We start from the raw sequence: 12876 nt of genomic DNA on the forward strand, positions 1-12876 counted from the left end.
GCATGCGCGGAGACGCGGAATTCGGTTGGTGGAAGCGCACATTGACACAGGTTTTTATACAGTCTATGATTGACACACAGGAAAAATGATAAAGGTTTGGGCGAAGTACACGGATACACACACAGGCTTGCAAAGTTGCGGGTAGCATTACATAATTTCATTTGAGCAACGGCTCATGGCACTGAAATTAATGCAGTTCTAGTGCTATTTTACACGTGGGTTGATTAATGGCAAATCAGCTGTGGATGGTCAAAGGTTTAATCATTGACAAGCACTGAAAAGGTTGTGAATGTTTTTCTTTTTCTTTCTCTTTATGCGTTATCTTAACAGTTTACATGAAGCATGCTGAAAGTTGCTGCGTATTTACTTGGAGTATTTTATTATAGAAATATCCTGCCCCCATGTGGCAACTTGCCTTATTTGCGGGAACTCTGTTGTTGTCCATTTACAGTCAGCATTGACCAATCCGACGCGTTATTGGTGTTCCAGCTCTGACCTTTTTGTCCAATCAGCACAGCCCAAAAGCGCCTAACAACCGTTCATCCAATAGCGATGCTCGAAAAGAATGACGGAGAAAGTTAAAGAAAAGCGCTCGAGCCCAGGGCGCGAAGGGTGAAGTTTTAATCGTTTACCACCATCGGGCGGGAGATGGATGTATACATTTTGGCATTGTAAAAATAACGTTTAAATTTAGATTTTATGACATTTTGGATAAAAGAGTGCTTTTTTAACATTTATACGGCTTTGGAGGGGCTGCATCGTGCAATTGATGTAGTTTCGTACCGAATAAAACTCGAGACACAACCTAAAGATGAGCTCTCTTCTGTCTGAGCGGGTAACGTATCAGAGCGAAATAACAATATTTTACTTCCAAGATACATGTAAATGACTACATTTGTTGAACAAATACCAGTTGACAACTAATTCGCCCAACAGGTGATAAAGATTTTGAATTAATTCATCAGGTTATTTGTGTTTAGCTAACCAGCTTAGCTGTTCATCCTGTCTTTTGTCATGTAAGGCCAGAGGAACTGTGCACACTGTATTTGCTTTTTTATTTTAATTGTTGCCAATGTCGAATTTCTTTTTATTATATTCTATTTAAGTTAGTGTTTACAACAAAAGAAAATAATAATAAATACGTTGTAAGTTGCTTTCTAGTTATAATGTAACGTTAGTGCTTGTAAAAGGTGTGTAACGTTAGTCACAATGCGACTAAAAAGAGAATATTTGCGTTCCCTTGTGTTTACAAAAGCACGCGATTAATCAACTTAAACTAGTTTTATTTTTTGTAATGGAAGTCTGTCAAATAAGTATTAACATGCATACCGAATGTAATATTTCATAGCCTGTAGATCTGGCTGAGGCGGGAACAGCTGAAAGTGATTCAGATAGTGGAATGGGCTCACCAAGGCAGGAACAGGTGATTGACACCAACATGGTCACTGAAGACCAGCAAGGTTAGTTGAATAAGATCTTCTTCTTTTTAATGGATGAAAACAACTATTTGAGAATTTTTTTCATTTATATATGTTGATGAATGTGCAAAAGGAATGCTTTTGACACTTCTAAACAGTGTCACCTAAAATATATTGCGGGATGACAGATCCTTTTTCAACCATTCTGTTTCAGAGTCAGATGAAGATATCATGGTTAGTCGGAAGGGCCGCTCTTGGAAGGCACTGCAGGACAGTGACAGCGATGGGGAGCAGGAAGAGGCTGGGATGGCAAATGCTCTGGTCCTGTCAGAGTCCTGCGATGAGGAGACAAAGACTAATGAGACCGAAAGCATTAAAAAGAAGCGAGGAAAACGAGTACCCCGTATCTTAATGGACAGTGATGAGAGTGAGCCAGAGAAAGTGGAAGTCCAAGTCAAACCAAAAGAAGCAAAGAAAAAGAGGGAGAAGTCACAGAGACGCAAAGAAAAAGAGAAACGCAATGTTGCCCTTGTAAAACGACTGAAAGAAAAAACAGAGGTGGGTGCTTAGAACATTTAAAAACTAGCAGTTTCAGAATTATTTGACTTAATCACTTTTGTTTGATTTTTTTTCTCTCTCTCATTTTAAGGAGGCCCTTCCAATCAAAGCGTTTAATGACAGCGGCTGTTTGCTTGGAGACTCTGATCTATTTGACGCCCAGTTAGAGGAAGACTCTGAACCGCAATTGGAAGGTGAAGAGGAAGAGTCTCTAGATGCTATTCGATCAGCTGTGAAAAAGAAGGCCAAACACAAAGTAAGCACAGACTTTTGCTTTGACTGTCTGAAGTCACCACATGATTTGAATCTGTTATGGTTACTTTTTATTATTATTTTTCTCTAGCCTCACCTGTCTGAGTTCAGTGGAGATGAGGAACATGATAACAGGTCACCACGCAAGGTGAGATTCTGTTTTATTATAGTGATACGGTCTCATTGATTGTGTTAATTGTGTATAATAAAAGCACTGACTTGTTTTCAGGAGAGGAAAGCAGCAAAAGCTAGCAAGGAGGCACTCAAGCAGCTTCACAGTGAGAGTCAGAGACTTGTGCGAGGTCAGTCATCTGCTAGGCTCACTAAAGGCACTTTTCTACTACATGGTACAGCTCGGTACTGTTCACTTTTGGGTGGGTTTCCACAGGGTACAGTACCTCGTTTTTTTTTTTAGTACCACCTCCAAGTGAAACGTACTGTTCCCAAAACATGACGTGTAAAAACTGTGCTGATCACAGATTGGTCGGAGAGTAATGTCACTACCTGCTTCACTGAACTTGCGACACAAACACAAAAGAACTGCTAGATTTAAATCGGCACAGCCAGTGAAAGATGGAATGCAACTGTTTTGAACGAGCACACATTTTCTTAACCATCAAAAGGTTTTGTAGTCTGTTGAAGAAGTACAGATTTTACTCTTGTTTATAAAAGAGGAGAGGATACAGCGGGAGCTTGATGGGGCGACACGGAATGATTATTATTTTTTTTTTTTTAAGGAGTCGTGGCAGTAGAGGAATCCCGCCCACTCTAAAGCGATACTGAACTGCAGTGGAAACACAAACCGTGCCGTACCGTACTGTGCCGAGTCGAGCTAAATCATACCATGCATTGGAAAAGCACCATGCATCATGCACTTTGATTTCATTTGGACTAAAATAGTCAAGTGAATGCTGTTTTTTTTACTTTCTATTCATGTATCATGGTTTCCAAAAAAATTAAGCAACATAACTTTTCAACATTGATAAAAAAATCTTGAATCAGCATATTAAGAATGATTTCTGAAGGATCATATGACGCTGAAGAATAGTTATGACAGCAGAAAATTCAGCTTTGCCATCATGGGAATAAATTACATTATATAGGCCTGGTTTCATAGACAGGGCTTAGCCTAAACCAGGATTAGGCCATAGTTCAATTAGGACATTTAAGTAATTTTTATAAACATGCCTTAGAAAAAAACATTACTGGTGTGCATCTTGAGACAAAACAAATACTGATATATTTTAAGATCAATCAGTACAAGTTTCTTTCATTTGAAACAACTCAGACTTGCATTTTAGTCTAGGACTAGGCTTAAGCCTTGTCTGTGAAACCGGGGGATGATATATTAAATAGGAAACTGTCGTCGTTGTTGTTTTTTGTTGTTTTTTTGCAATATTAGTTCACAATATTAGTCTTATTGTATTTTGGATCAAATAAGTTTTGATTTAGTAAGCACATGATAACTTTATAAATATATGCGTCTCCAAACGTGTGGTGTAGATGGGGCAAATATCACTTCAGGATAATATAATATTTAAAAAAAATGCTCTCTGACACTTGTCTTTTTTTATACATTTGCAGAGTCTATGCTCAATCTTCCATATTATATGCCAGAGCCCAAAAGTATTGACCAGTTCTTCAAGAGAAAACCTCGTCCTGAGGGTGGTGCAATGGCTTTGCTCAAGTATGAGAGTCTTATCACTAACAAACTAACTGATCTCCTGTATATTTTCATACAGTAGAATTTACCAGTGTAATCTTTTCCACTTGTCCTTAAGGTCTGCCAAGTACCAGGCTTGTATTTTAGAGCGCACTACACAACCACCTTCAGATCAAACCACAAGATCTCTGCACATGCCAGAGCAGGACTCAAGCCCTCCAAAAGAATCATCTCTGGCTAACCAATCCTCCACCACATCCCTACCTCTAGAAGACACTGCTACCAGCACTCATAAGGACAATCTGACAAATGATAGCAACCCACAGACCTCAAGTGAAGCAGAAGTAGAACATGATATAAGCACTGACAAACCCAACCCTATTGGTCTAGCGAAAGAAACTCCCACTGAGCAAGAAACTGAGGGAGCTAAACACTCAGACAAGGACCAAGAAGAGCAACGGGTCTCAGTTGATCATGCTCAGACTGCTGCTCATATGCTCAAACCTCGCAAGGATAAACTAGCCAGATTAAGAGAGCTTGGTCTAGATCCTCCTCCTGTGGCAAAGTTGTGTGCAGATGATGGGGCTTTTGTCCAGTTGGAGCCACCTCAGGAAAACCCTGGTGAGAGTTTTGGATCATCACTTTTTAAATGTTTTTCACCCTTTGCCACAACTAGTAATTGATTTTGTGTGTGTATTATAGCTCTGAAAGCACTACAGGAACGCTTCATGAAGCACATCCAACCTGCTCCTCGCCCTAAAAGGGAGCGCACATTGCAGCTTAATGTGGTGAGAAAAGACAGCGCCCCCTCAGGACAGGAAGAACTACGCTCTGAATCAATCACAGTAACTGTTAATGAGGGAGAGGATGAGCCTGCAAATGTCAAACCAGGTACAATCACTATTTTTACCACAGTGCTTTGATTTCCGGTTATGGATGCTGTTATAATGTTTCATTTTTATTATTGTTCATTGCTTGTATCTTTGTAGGTGAGAAACTGGTACTGTTGAAGTCTCGCTTGCAACAAGCCATGGCCATCCGCAGGAAGGAGGAGAGAGAGCACAGAGCTGCTCTGCATCGCCTTGACAATGAGGATTGTGAGGAAGAAGAGGAAGCAGAGATGACTGAGTCAGAGGATGAAGAGGTACTAAAAATTGGCATTCCTTTTGGATTGGTCAATGTTTTCTTCCAGATTCCAATACTCTTTAACATGATTTTCCTCATTTTATAGTCATCAATTTTATTTTTATTTCCATTCCTTTTTTTAGGGTGTTGATGAATTGTTGGGTGGTGGTGGTGGTGATGATGAAGTGGAGGAGGGAGAAGAGACTGTGGACAAAGAGGAAGGTGAAGATGAAGTTTCAGTAAAAACATGCCCTTCCCCTGGCTTCAAAAGTCCCTCTCCAACTCCAGCAGACACTGATGGAACATTGATTCTGTTTGCTGGCAACTCCTGTTCCCGCACAGGGTATGTGCATGTTTCCTAATTGAGCTGCAACACACTTTCTGTGGTCCATACTAACTGAATGTCATCTTCTTTCCAGGGATGGTGTAAGGAGATTAGGAGCAGCTGGCCATGAAGCCGACAATAAAATGGGTGAGTGCATATGGATTTTACATGCTTTTACTGTTTCTTATTTAAAAAAATAAGTTGTTATACCTGTTGCTTTAACAACTGGTCGCTCTTTTAGTATTGGTAGTATAAAATAAATGTGAAATCAGACTGAATTTTCGTTCTTTTCACAGAGGAGGATGACACCCTTTCATTGGTTAAGGACAGCAGTCATAATAGTAGCTTTGAGCTAATGGGCTCAATGATCCCATCATACCAGCCATTCAATAGAGCTGTAGGAAGAGGACTGTCCAACACTGCATTCCGCTCTCCATCTCCCTGCCTCTTCAGATCCAGCTTCCTCGGCTCTGCTTCAAAGGTGAGGGCCTCTTGGAACTCCTGAAATGAAGTTTGTTTGCAAAATTTTTGCTGAATCTCACATAATTTCACCACTGTTACAGTCGTTTCAACAGCCTTGCAACAGTCTTCTTGATCTTAAATACACACAACAAGGTTTGCCAGTTTAGTAAGTAAATCTGTTAAATCACTAAATAAAGAGACCCTAAATATTTTTTCAGAGCTCAGGTAAGATGTCCGAACCCTCCCTCTCCCTCCCTGTGGAGGATTCTCAAGACCTTTATGCTCCCTCTTCCCCGAGTGAGTCAGCCCTCCCTGCGGCTGGGGACTCCCAGGGTCGCTTCTCACTGGAGGAGGACACCCACTCCCAGCTACTGGATGCCGATGGCTTCTTAAACGTCGGTCCCCGCGGTTTGCCTAGCCGTTCCCACAAACGGCAGCTTATACTAGACAGTCTGGATGAAAACGCCATGGATGCTAACATGGGTGAGCTCCTGGGGCTCTGCTCAGGGGGCTTCAGAACAGGGCAGACCCAGCCAGGGGCTACTCAGCCTGCAGCAGAGGATGAGCTTCTGGGGCTGTGCTCTGGAGCTTTTTCCACACAGCCTGAAGAGCCAGTCGTCAAGCCAAGGGAAAAGAACAAGACCTTGGAGCCAGAAGTGCAACGAGGTGAAAGTCAGGGCAGCTCGGAGGCAGACATGGACCAGCTTCTGGCTCTCTGCTCTGGCAAGTTCACAGGAAGCCCGTGTAAGTCTTGCGTTATTTATACTGAGGGTTAAAAGGACACTTGTTAAGTGTTGTAGGTAACAAATGCTATCTAACCTGTTTCTAGCTGCTTTGTCGCTGCGCTCCGTCTCAAGTCCTGCCTTTGAAAAGCCATCTGAAATGAACAGGTACTAAGCTATAATCAGTGTGCATGGATTCATTGCATATCCTTGAAAATTATAGTTTGTATTTTGTTGTTCCAAAGACTAAATGCTTTATACCCTCATACTGTCCCCATAGGAACAAGAACATAATTGAGGAAGAGGAGGAAGGTGACTGTGAGTTCCGGCTCCTGTCAGATGTAGACAGCCTCAGTGAAAAGGTACTCAGCAGATAAAAGAACTTTGAAAACATTTCGGGTTTTGACAGATTTCCATCTATTGGAAAAAATGAGGGGAAAAGAAACCTGTAGCGTATTGTTCTGCCTGCACAACAAAAATCATCCCAGCCACGGCTGCAGCTTTTCACTGACAACATAACGGCACTGGAAAAATGTAATATTTAAAACATTAATCTCCACATTAATTTATGAATTTAATTACACTCATACCAACCTCTGAGCCTCATTAAACGTCTGAAATGTACCTACAAGCCACTTTTGTGTTCTTCTGTGCACCCTCTGTCGTACAAATTATTTTTTTATTAATACTAATTTCATATGATTGGTTACTTATTTGTCTTATTCTACTTCTTATTACATTGTTTAAATGGAAATGTAAAAGTTTGTAAACATACATTTTTTAACTTAATAGATGGAATTATGCCATTGCAAAGGTAAAAAGAAAATACCTGTCACATGTCACCTCGTATTAGGTGGCTAGAATTTTTGATTATTGATCAGAAGGTGCTCCTAAATTTAAGTTAGGACAAGCACTCCTAAAGAAAAAAAAAGAATGGAGCCATGTGTATCAGTATATGAGATATTAATTACATAATTTAGATTATTGGGTGAACTAACCCTTTAATTCCTGTTCATTGTTTAGTGCTGTAAACATTGTTTTTAATTTAAGGATGAAAATGAGGATAAATCAGATGCTGAAGAAGAAACTGAGAATGAAGAAGAGGAGGAGGAGGACGACGAGCAGGACAAGGAAAGGGAAGCGGTCTTTGGACGACGCACTGGCAAAAAGAAAATGTATGCCTATTTTTGTTTTTCAGCACAATCGAAGTTGTGTAAGTTTTTGTTATGAACAATCTTAAGTTGTTTAAAACCATTTTAGTGTGGTAGAGATTGGGAATTACTGCTTAATGAATATATTTCATCTTATGTGAAAGTGATTTTATGTGTGTGTATTGATATCTGTAAATGTTATTTGTGTCCCAACAGCCGTTTAGCAGAGTTTGTGGAATCCGAGGCAGAGTTGTCTGGCAGTGATGTGGGCAGTGAGGATGAGGATGATTGTGGTGGTGATGAATACGAGGAGGAGGAGATACAGGAAGATTTACCATCAGATGAGGAATTAATGGATCAAGTTAACAAGATTCACATGTAAGAAATGTTATCTTAATCCTCCACTGACTTGCTCTTTTACTAGGTGGTGGAACAGGTGAGTACTTGCAAAAGCAGCTGAAATGCTTGCTGGTAGCTTTACATTTTACAGTTGTCTGCTGCTAGAAATTGTTGTAATATCAGTGTGCCACATGGGGGAGCCAACCTTTTTATCATAGCTGCTTAGCTGTGTACTTCTGTCATGCCATGTGATCAATTAACTCTGTAAGTGTTATAAATGCCTTAAATCTGGCTGCTTTTGTAGACTGTCGTAGTCTTTCACTAGGAACATGAGGCTCATTATATTCTTCCTACAGGAAGCAGGTCTTAGATGATGATAAGCGAAGACTGCGGCTGTATCAGGAGCGTTACCTCGCTGATGGAGATCTGCATTCTGATGGACCTGGACGAGCTCGCCGTTTCCGCTGGAAAAACATTGGTGAGTTCAGCTTGTGATCTGGATCCCACTCCTCAGTAAACTGATGTTGAAGAGTGTTTCTTGACAGTGCTTGTAGCAGCTAAATGGAGTAGATGTAGTAGAGTCTGACCTGTATTCATGTAGTTTTTTTTCGGTTTTGTTTTGTCCAGATGATAACTTTGAGTTTGGTGGAATGGGTCCTGATGGAGACGAGGAAGAGGAAGATGAAGAAATCGATCAACTGGAGTTGCGAAGACGTAAAGAACGGCTAGAAAGGGAACAGTGGATGAGAGAACAGGTGTGTGTAAGAAAAAAAAATGCTGTGTTCATGCCTGTGTGCTTGTGTCTGACTTGGATCCTGTTCTTTAGACTGAAGCTCAGGCCAAAAAGGGAGAGGATGCAGATGATGAGGAAAAGATTGAAGAGGAGGACAGTCAATTTATGAAGCTAGCTAAGAAGCTTACTGCTAAGACCCTTCAAAAGAAAGGTACCGACATGCACTGAGATTGTAAGGATTGCAGAATAACTATGCACTAATTCAGGTGTTCTGACAGTATTTAGGACTAGTGTTGTCACGGTACCAAAATTTCAGTATTCGCTACCGATACCAGTGAAAATCCACTGTTCTCTGTACCAATTTCAGTACCAAAACAAAACACAAAAATTTGCTAATTAAAAAAAACACACACTTTTTATCACTAAAAATAAAACCAATGACTTATACAAGTAATATAATTATGAAAAACAGTAAACAAGTTTCACCCAAATTTAATTTCTTTTATTTATTAATTTATAATTAATTTAAACACACATTTTATTTTTTGGTAAATAAAGGAGATTTGCTATTAAAATTAAAACAAGGAAGAAATATCGTGTGATTTATTTCTTTAAAAAATAAGTTTTATAAATTTTTTCAACCGTAGTAGCAGTATCACATACTAGGGATGCACTGAATATTCGGCCACCGAAAAAAAAGAGATTGAGACGGACCACGAAGTGAAAACAAAGAAAAGTACAGTCTTATAGAGTCTGTTAGCACACGTCTCACTGAGATCTTTTCGGATCCTCCGCACTTCATCGCGAATGTGCTTGATCCGCGTTATAAAGACCATTACTTGGATGCGGAAATATGGCAGAGCACACGAGAAATGCTCCAGGCCGCGCTGGATGCGGAGAACCCGCGTGGAGACGGAGAAGCGCCAAGCGCAGGAGACGGATCAGAGCGCAAAAAAAAAAGACTCGTCTCTGCATATATAATACACACACATATACATATACATGCATAATATCAGATTGTAGCCATATTTCTGCTAGATTTTTTGCTAGATTTCTGCTTTAATTTGATAAAAATGTTTATTTATGCCCTGGCCCTATTTAAATACACTCTCTCAAATATTTCTCAAATGTCAGGCAGATGACAAGCTCAACTGCTCAACAGCTAGATGGTTATCTGTCTGAAGTCCCCATCCCCAGAAGTGATAACAGTCTTGCCTACTGGAGAAGTAATGCACTTTCTAGTCCTACAGAGAAAAATTTCAAATGCTCTTCACCTAAATGCACTTTTTATGAGAGAACAGTTAATTTTAAAACCTTTCTGCAGGCCAGTAGGCCTGTACATTATTATTTAATATACAGATGAGTGGGATTAAATTTTAGTTTGAATTTTATTTTATACTGTGCATTGTTGCAATGTGCTTAATAAATATTTGCATAATTTGTAATTATGCATTTTAATGTTTTTTTATAATTTATGTAATTGTAATTATCTTTGAAACTTTAATATTAATTTATGCAATTGCAATGTTTTAATTTTAGTAAAGTTAGTACACGGTCATAGCAATAAATGCAATGGTACTAATAATTGGGATAATTTCTTTCGGGGTTTCGGTTTTCGGCCTTGGTTTTCTCTTTTTCGGTTTCGGCCAAGAATTTTCATTTCGGTGCATCCCTATCACATACATTCTACTAAATAATAGTAATATTTCTAGCACAATGCCTTTATGTAAAAATTAACTTATTTTGATGGGTTACCATGAATACATTTAAACTGACACTGGTTTTACTCCTATTCAGTCTATGTAGTAAACTAACCATTCATTCACACAGAGACGCGCAGAACATGCAGGATTCATATTTCAACCAACTTTTGCAGCTTAACATTTACAGAAACCGGTCCATATAGAGATTTGATTTGATTAATTTATGCTGACTTTGACAAAATCTGTGACTGTCCATATTAAAATGTACGTTTCATTTTCATGACTGGATTTTAAGATTCCGTCCGCGTTTTCTGCTTCGGAAATCATAGCGCTGTATGCGTCAAAAACCGGGTTGACCGGGTACTCTGTACCACTGGTACTTACAGAAACCTGGTACCTTCACATTTTCATTTTTTTTAGTACCGACTTGGTACAGAAGTACCGGGTCTATTGACAACACTATTTAGGACAGAAGTGCTGATGAAGTATTTGTTTGCCCAATGATGGATATTTTCTCCTGGATACACTTCTAAAACCGTCACCTGTTGTAAAACTGTCACCTGTTTACAGACTCTTCAGCTGCTCCTTTGCAAGAGAGGGCGGCTCCCAATACCAACCAGTTCCAAAAGCCATTTCAGCCCACTGTGGTCAGTATCCACAGCAGACTCCCTCATGCTGTTCTCTACTTCCTGTGTAAATTTTAGTTTATTAGTGTTGATTTTTCTAGCATTTGTAATAGCAATTCCACTGTCAACTTGTTTAAATGGCTTTTAAGAGGAAATGCTGTCACAGATTTGTAACCTTTTACTTGTAATTTATTTCCAGGTCAAGAGAGGCTCATTACTCAGTCAGCCTCGAGCAGTGTTGCAAAAGTTAGCCAGCATCTCTGACAGCAATCCCTTGGCCCCTCGTAACTCACGAGGTTTCCTCTTCCAAACCCTGTCACCAGAAAAAGAGCCACCTGCATCAGAGGGACCCAGAAAACAGGTACTTTGTTTGATCATTAAGTTTTTCCATATTTACATTTTTGAAAGGATATTTTACTATGGAGTTAGAATAACATTAAGTAGAACCAAAAGAAATGCTGAGTGGTCCCTTGGTGGAAGGTTTTTTTTTATATGTAGTTATTAGTTCTACCACCGGATGGAGCTGTAGTCTTAGAATATTTGTTAATTAAGACGCCCCAATTTGAGGTGTCTAATTACTTCACCACTCAAGATAAACGTTTTATTGTAAAATGATAGCTTTTAAAAACATATATATATATATATATATACACATACATATATATGTATATGTGTGTGTGTATACGTTTTTAAAAGCTATCATTTTACAATAAAACGTTAATCTTGAGTGGTGAAGTAATTAGACACCTCAAATTGGGGCGTATGTATATATGTATAGACATTTGTTCTTAAGTATGAGTAAAAATGAGTAAATTAACTTTGCAGATTAAGAAAAGAGGACAGATGGACTCTTTAAGCCCTGCTGCTAAGCGGCCATGTCTCGGGAACTCCTTCAAACCTACAGGACCACCACGAAGTATTTTCAGCTATCTGGAAAACTGAAGTTGCTTCCACACTTCTCAGGGTTACTAACAATACATAATTATATTTGTCCCATTGTCCATACTAAATGCTATGATGTTGAGAGTTTGGCATGTTTTAGACTATTTGTATGTTGTATCATGTAAATATGTGATTTCACTTAAGTGGTGTAATTTTATTTGTTTTTATAAAATAGTGTATTAAAGTGTATTTTAAAATCATTACTTGCTATTTGCATTTTTAATGCCAAGATTTTTTTCTATTTAACTTGCTCAAATCAAGAAATTTTGTCTGGGTATGATTCATTTTACTGTGTTTTTGTAAGGGATTTAATCCAGCTCCTTTCTGGAATGGGATTTTCTTTTATGTAATTATGTAATTATATATATATATATATTTTTTTTTTTTTTAGATCAACCTTGCTCCAGGCTGAGAATACAGAGATCATTCTCGAAAGCCGCTGGATAATTTTGAGTTCATTTGTAACATGCGATTTTTAAGCAAGTTTGGTTCCAGCAACATGTTGAGCCTCCGCATCACTCATTTCGTTTTAACCAATGGTCCCAAAAAGACATGCTCTTTTGAAGATAATTGACCTTGTCAAACAAGAAAACTAATTCCATGTTGCCTGCAAAGCCATGTAGTGTGTGTGTGTGTTTATATATATATATATATATATATATATATATATATATATATATATATATATATGGAGAGCTTCTGGGCAATTGGTTGAATGTCATACTGGATCTGAGTGGTGGCTTTTGACAGCAGTGCCAGGGGTGAGTTCCTCTGGGCTCTGTCACTGCTCAAACCACCGGCATGGGAGACGTGCAACTGAACTGAGGGAAATGGGTCATAACTGCAGGCTGCTCGCA

The 12876-nt window shown here is 39.0% G+C and overlaps 1 protein-coding gene across 3 annotated transcripts; it reads left to right on the forward strand.

Moving 5' to 3' along the window:
* The first annotated feature begins 262 nt into the window (after positions 1-262).
* On the forward strand, positions 263-12219 carry LOC132145294 (claspin-like). 3 transcript variants are annotated; one of them, XM_059556194.1, is made up of 24 exons: positions 263-282; positions 1349-1460; positions 1633-1976; positions 2068-2232; positions 2320-2376; positions 2458-2530; positions 3813-3915; positions 4010-4512; positions 4594-4782; positions 4881-5035; positions 5160-5359; positions 5436-5488; positions 5638-5822; positions 6022-6547; positions 6633-6693; positions 6806-6887; positions 7576-7700; positions 7893-8054; positions 8372-8493; positions 8643-8770; positions 8842-8959; positions 11022-11098; positions 11277-11438; positions 11903-12219. In XM_059556194.1, the coding sequence occupies exons 2-24, from the start codon at positions 1400-1402 to the stop codon at positions 12017-12019; spliced, it is 3768 nt and encodes a 1255-aa protein (XP_059412177.1). In that variant the 5' UTR covers positions 263-282; positions 1349-1399; the 3' UTR covers positions 12020-12219. The 3 variants fall into 3 exon arrangements, with proteins under 3 accessions (XP_059412177.1, XP_059412174.1, XP_059412176.1); XM_059556191.1 differs by lacking the exon at positions 263-282 and adding an exon at positions 574-835; XM_059556193.1 differs by lacking the exon at positions 263-282 and adding an exon at positions 1055-1190.
* Positions 12220-12876: the final 657 nt, after the last annotated feature.

This window comes from Carassius carassius, chromosome 8, assembly GCF_963082965.1.
Source record: "Carassius carassius chromosome 8, fCarCar2.1, whole genome shotgun sequence".
NCBI classification, from domain to species: domain Eukaryota; kingdom Metazoa; phylum Chordata; class Actinopteri; order Cypriniformes; family Cyprinidae; genus Carassius; species Carassius carassius.

Excerpts from the sequence above, each read along its gene's own strand:
- LOC132145294 (XM_059556191.1), top strand. The coding sequence starts at position 812 with ATGAGCTCTCTTCTGTCTGAGCGG. Across the intron at positions 1,461-1,632 it reads GGTCACTGAAGACCAGCAAG|AGTCAGATGAAGATATCATG; the intron begins GTTAGTTGAATA and ends ATTCTGTTTCAG. Across the intron at positions 1,977-2,067 it reads GACTGAAAGAAAAAACAGAG|GAGGCCCTTCCAATCAAAGC; the intron begins GTGGGTGCTTAG and ends TCTCATTTTAAG.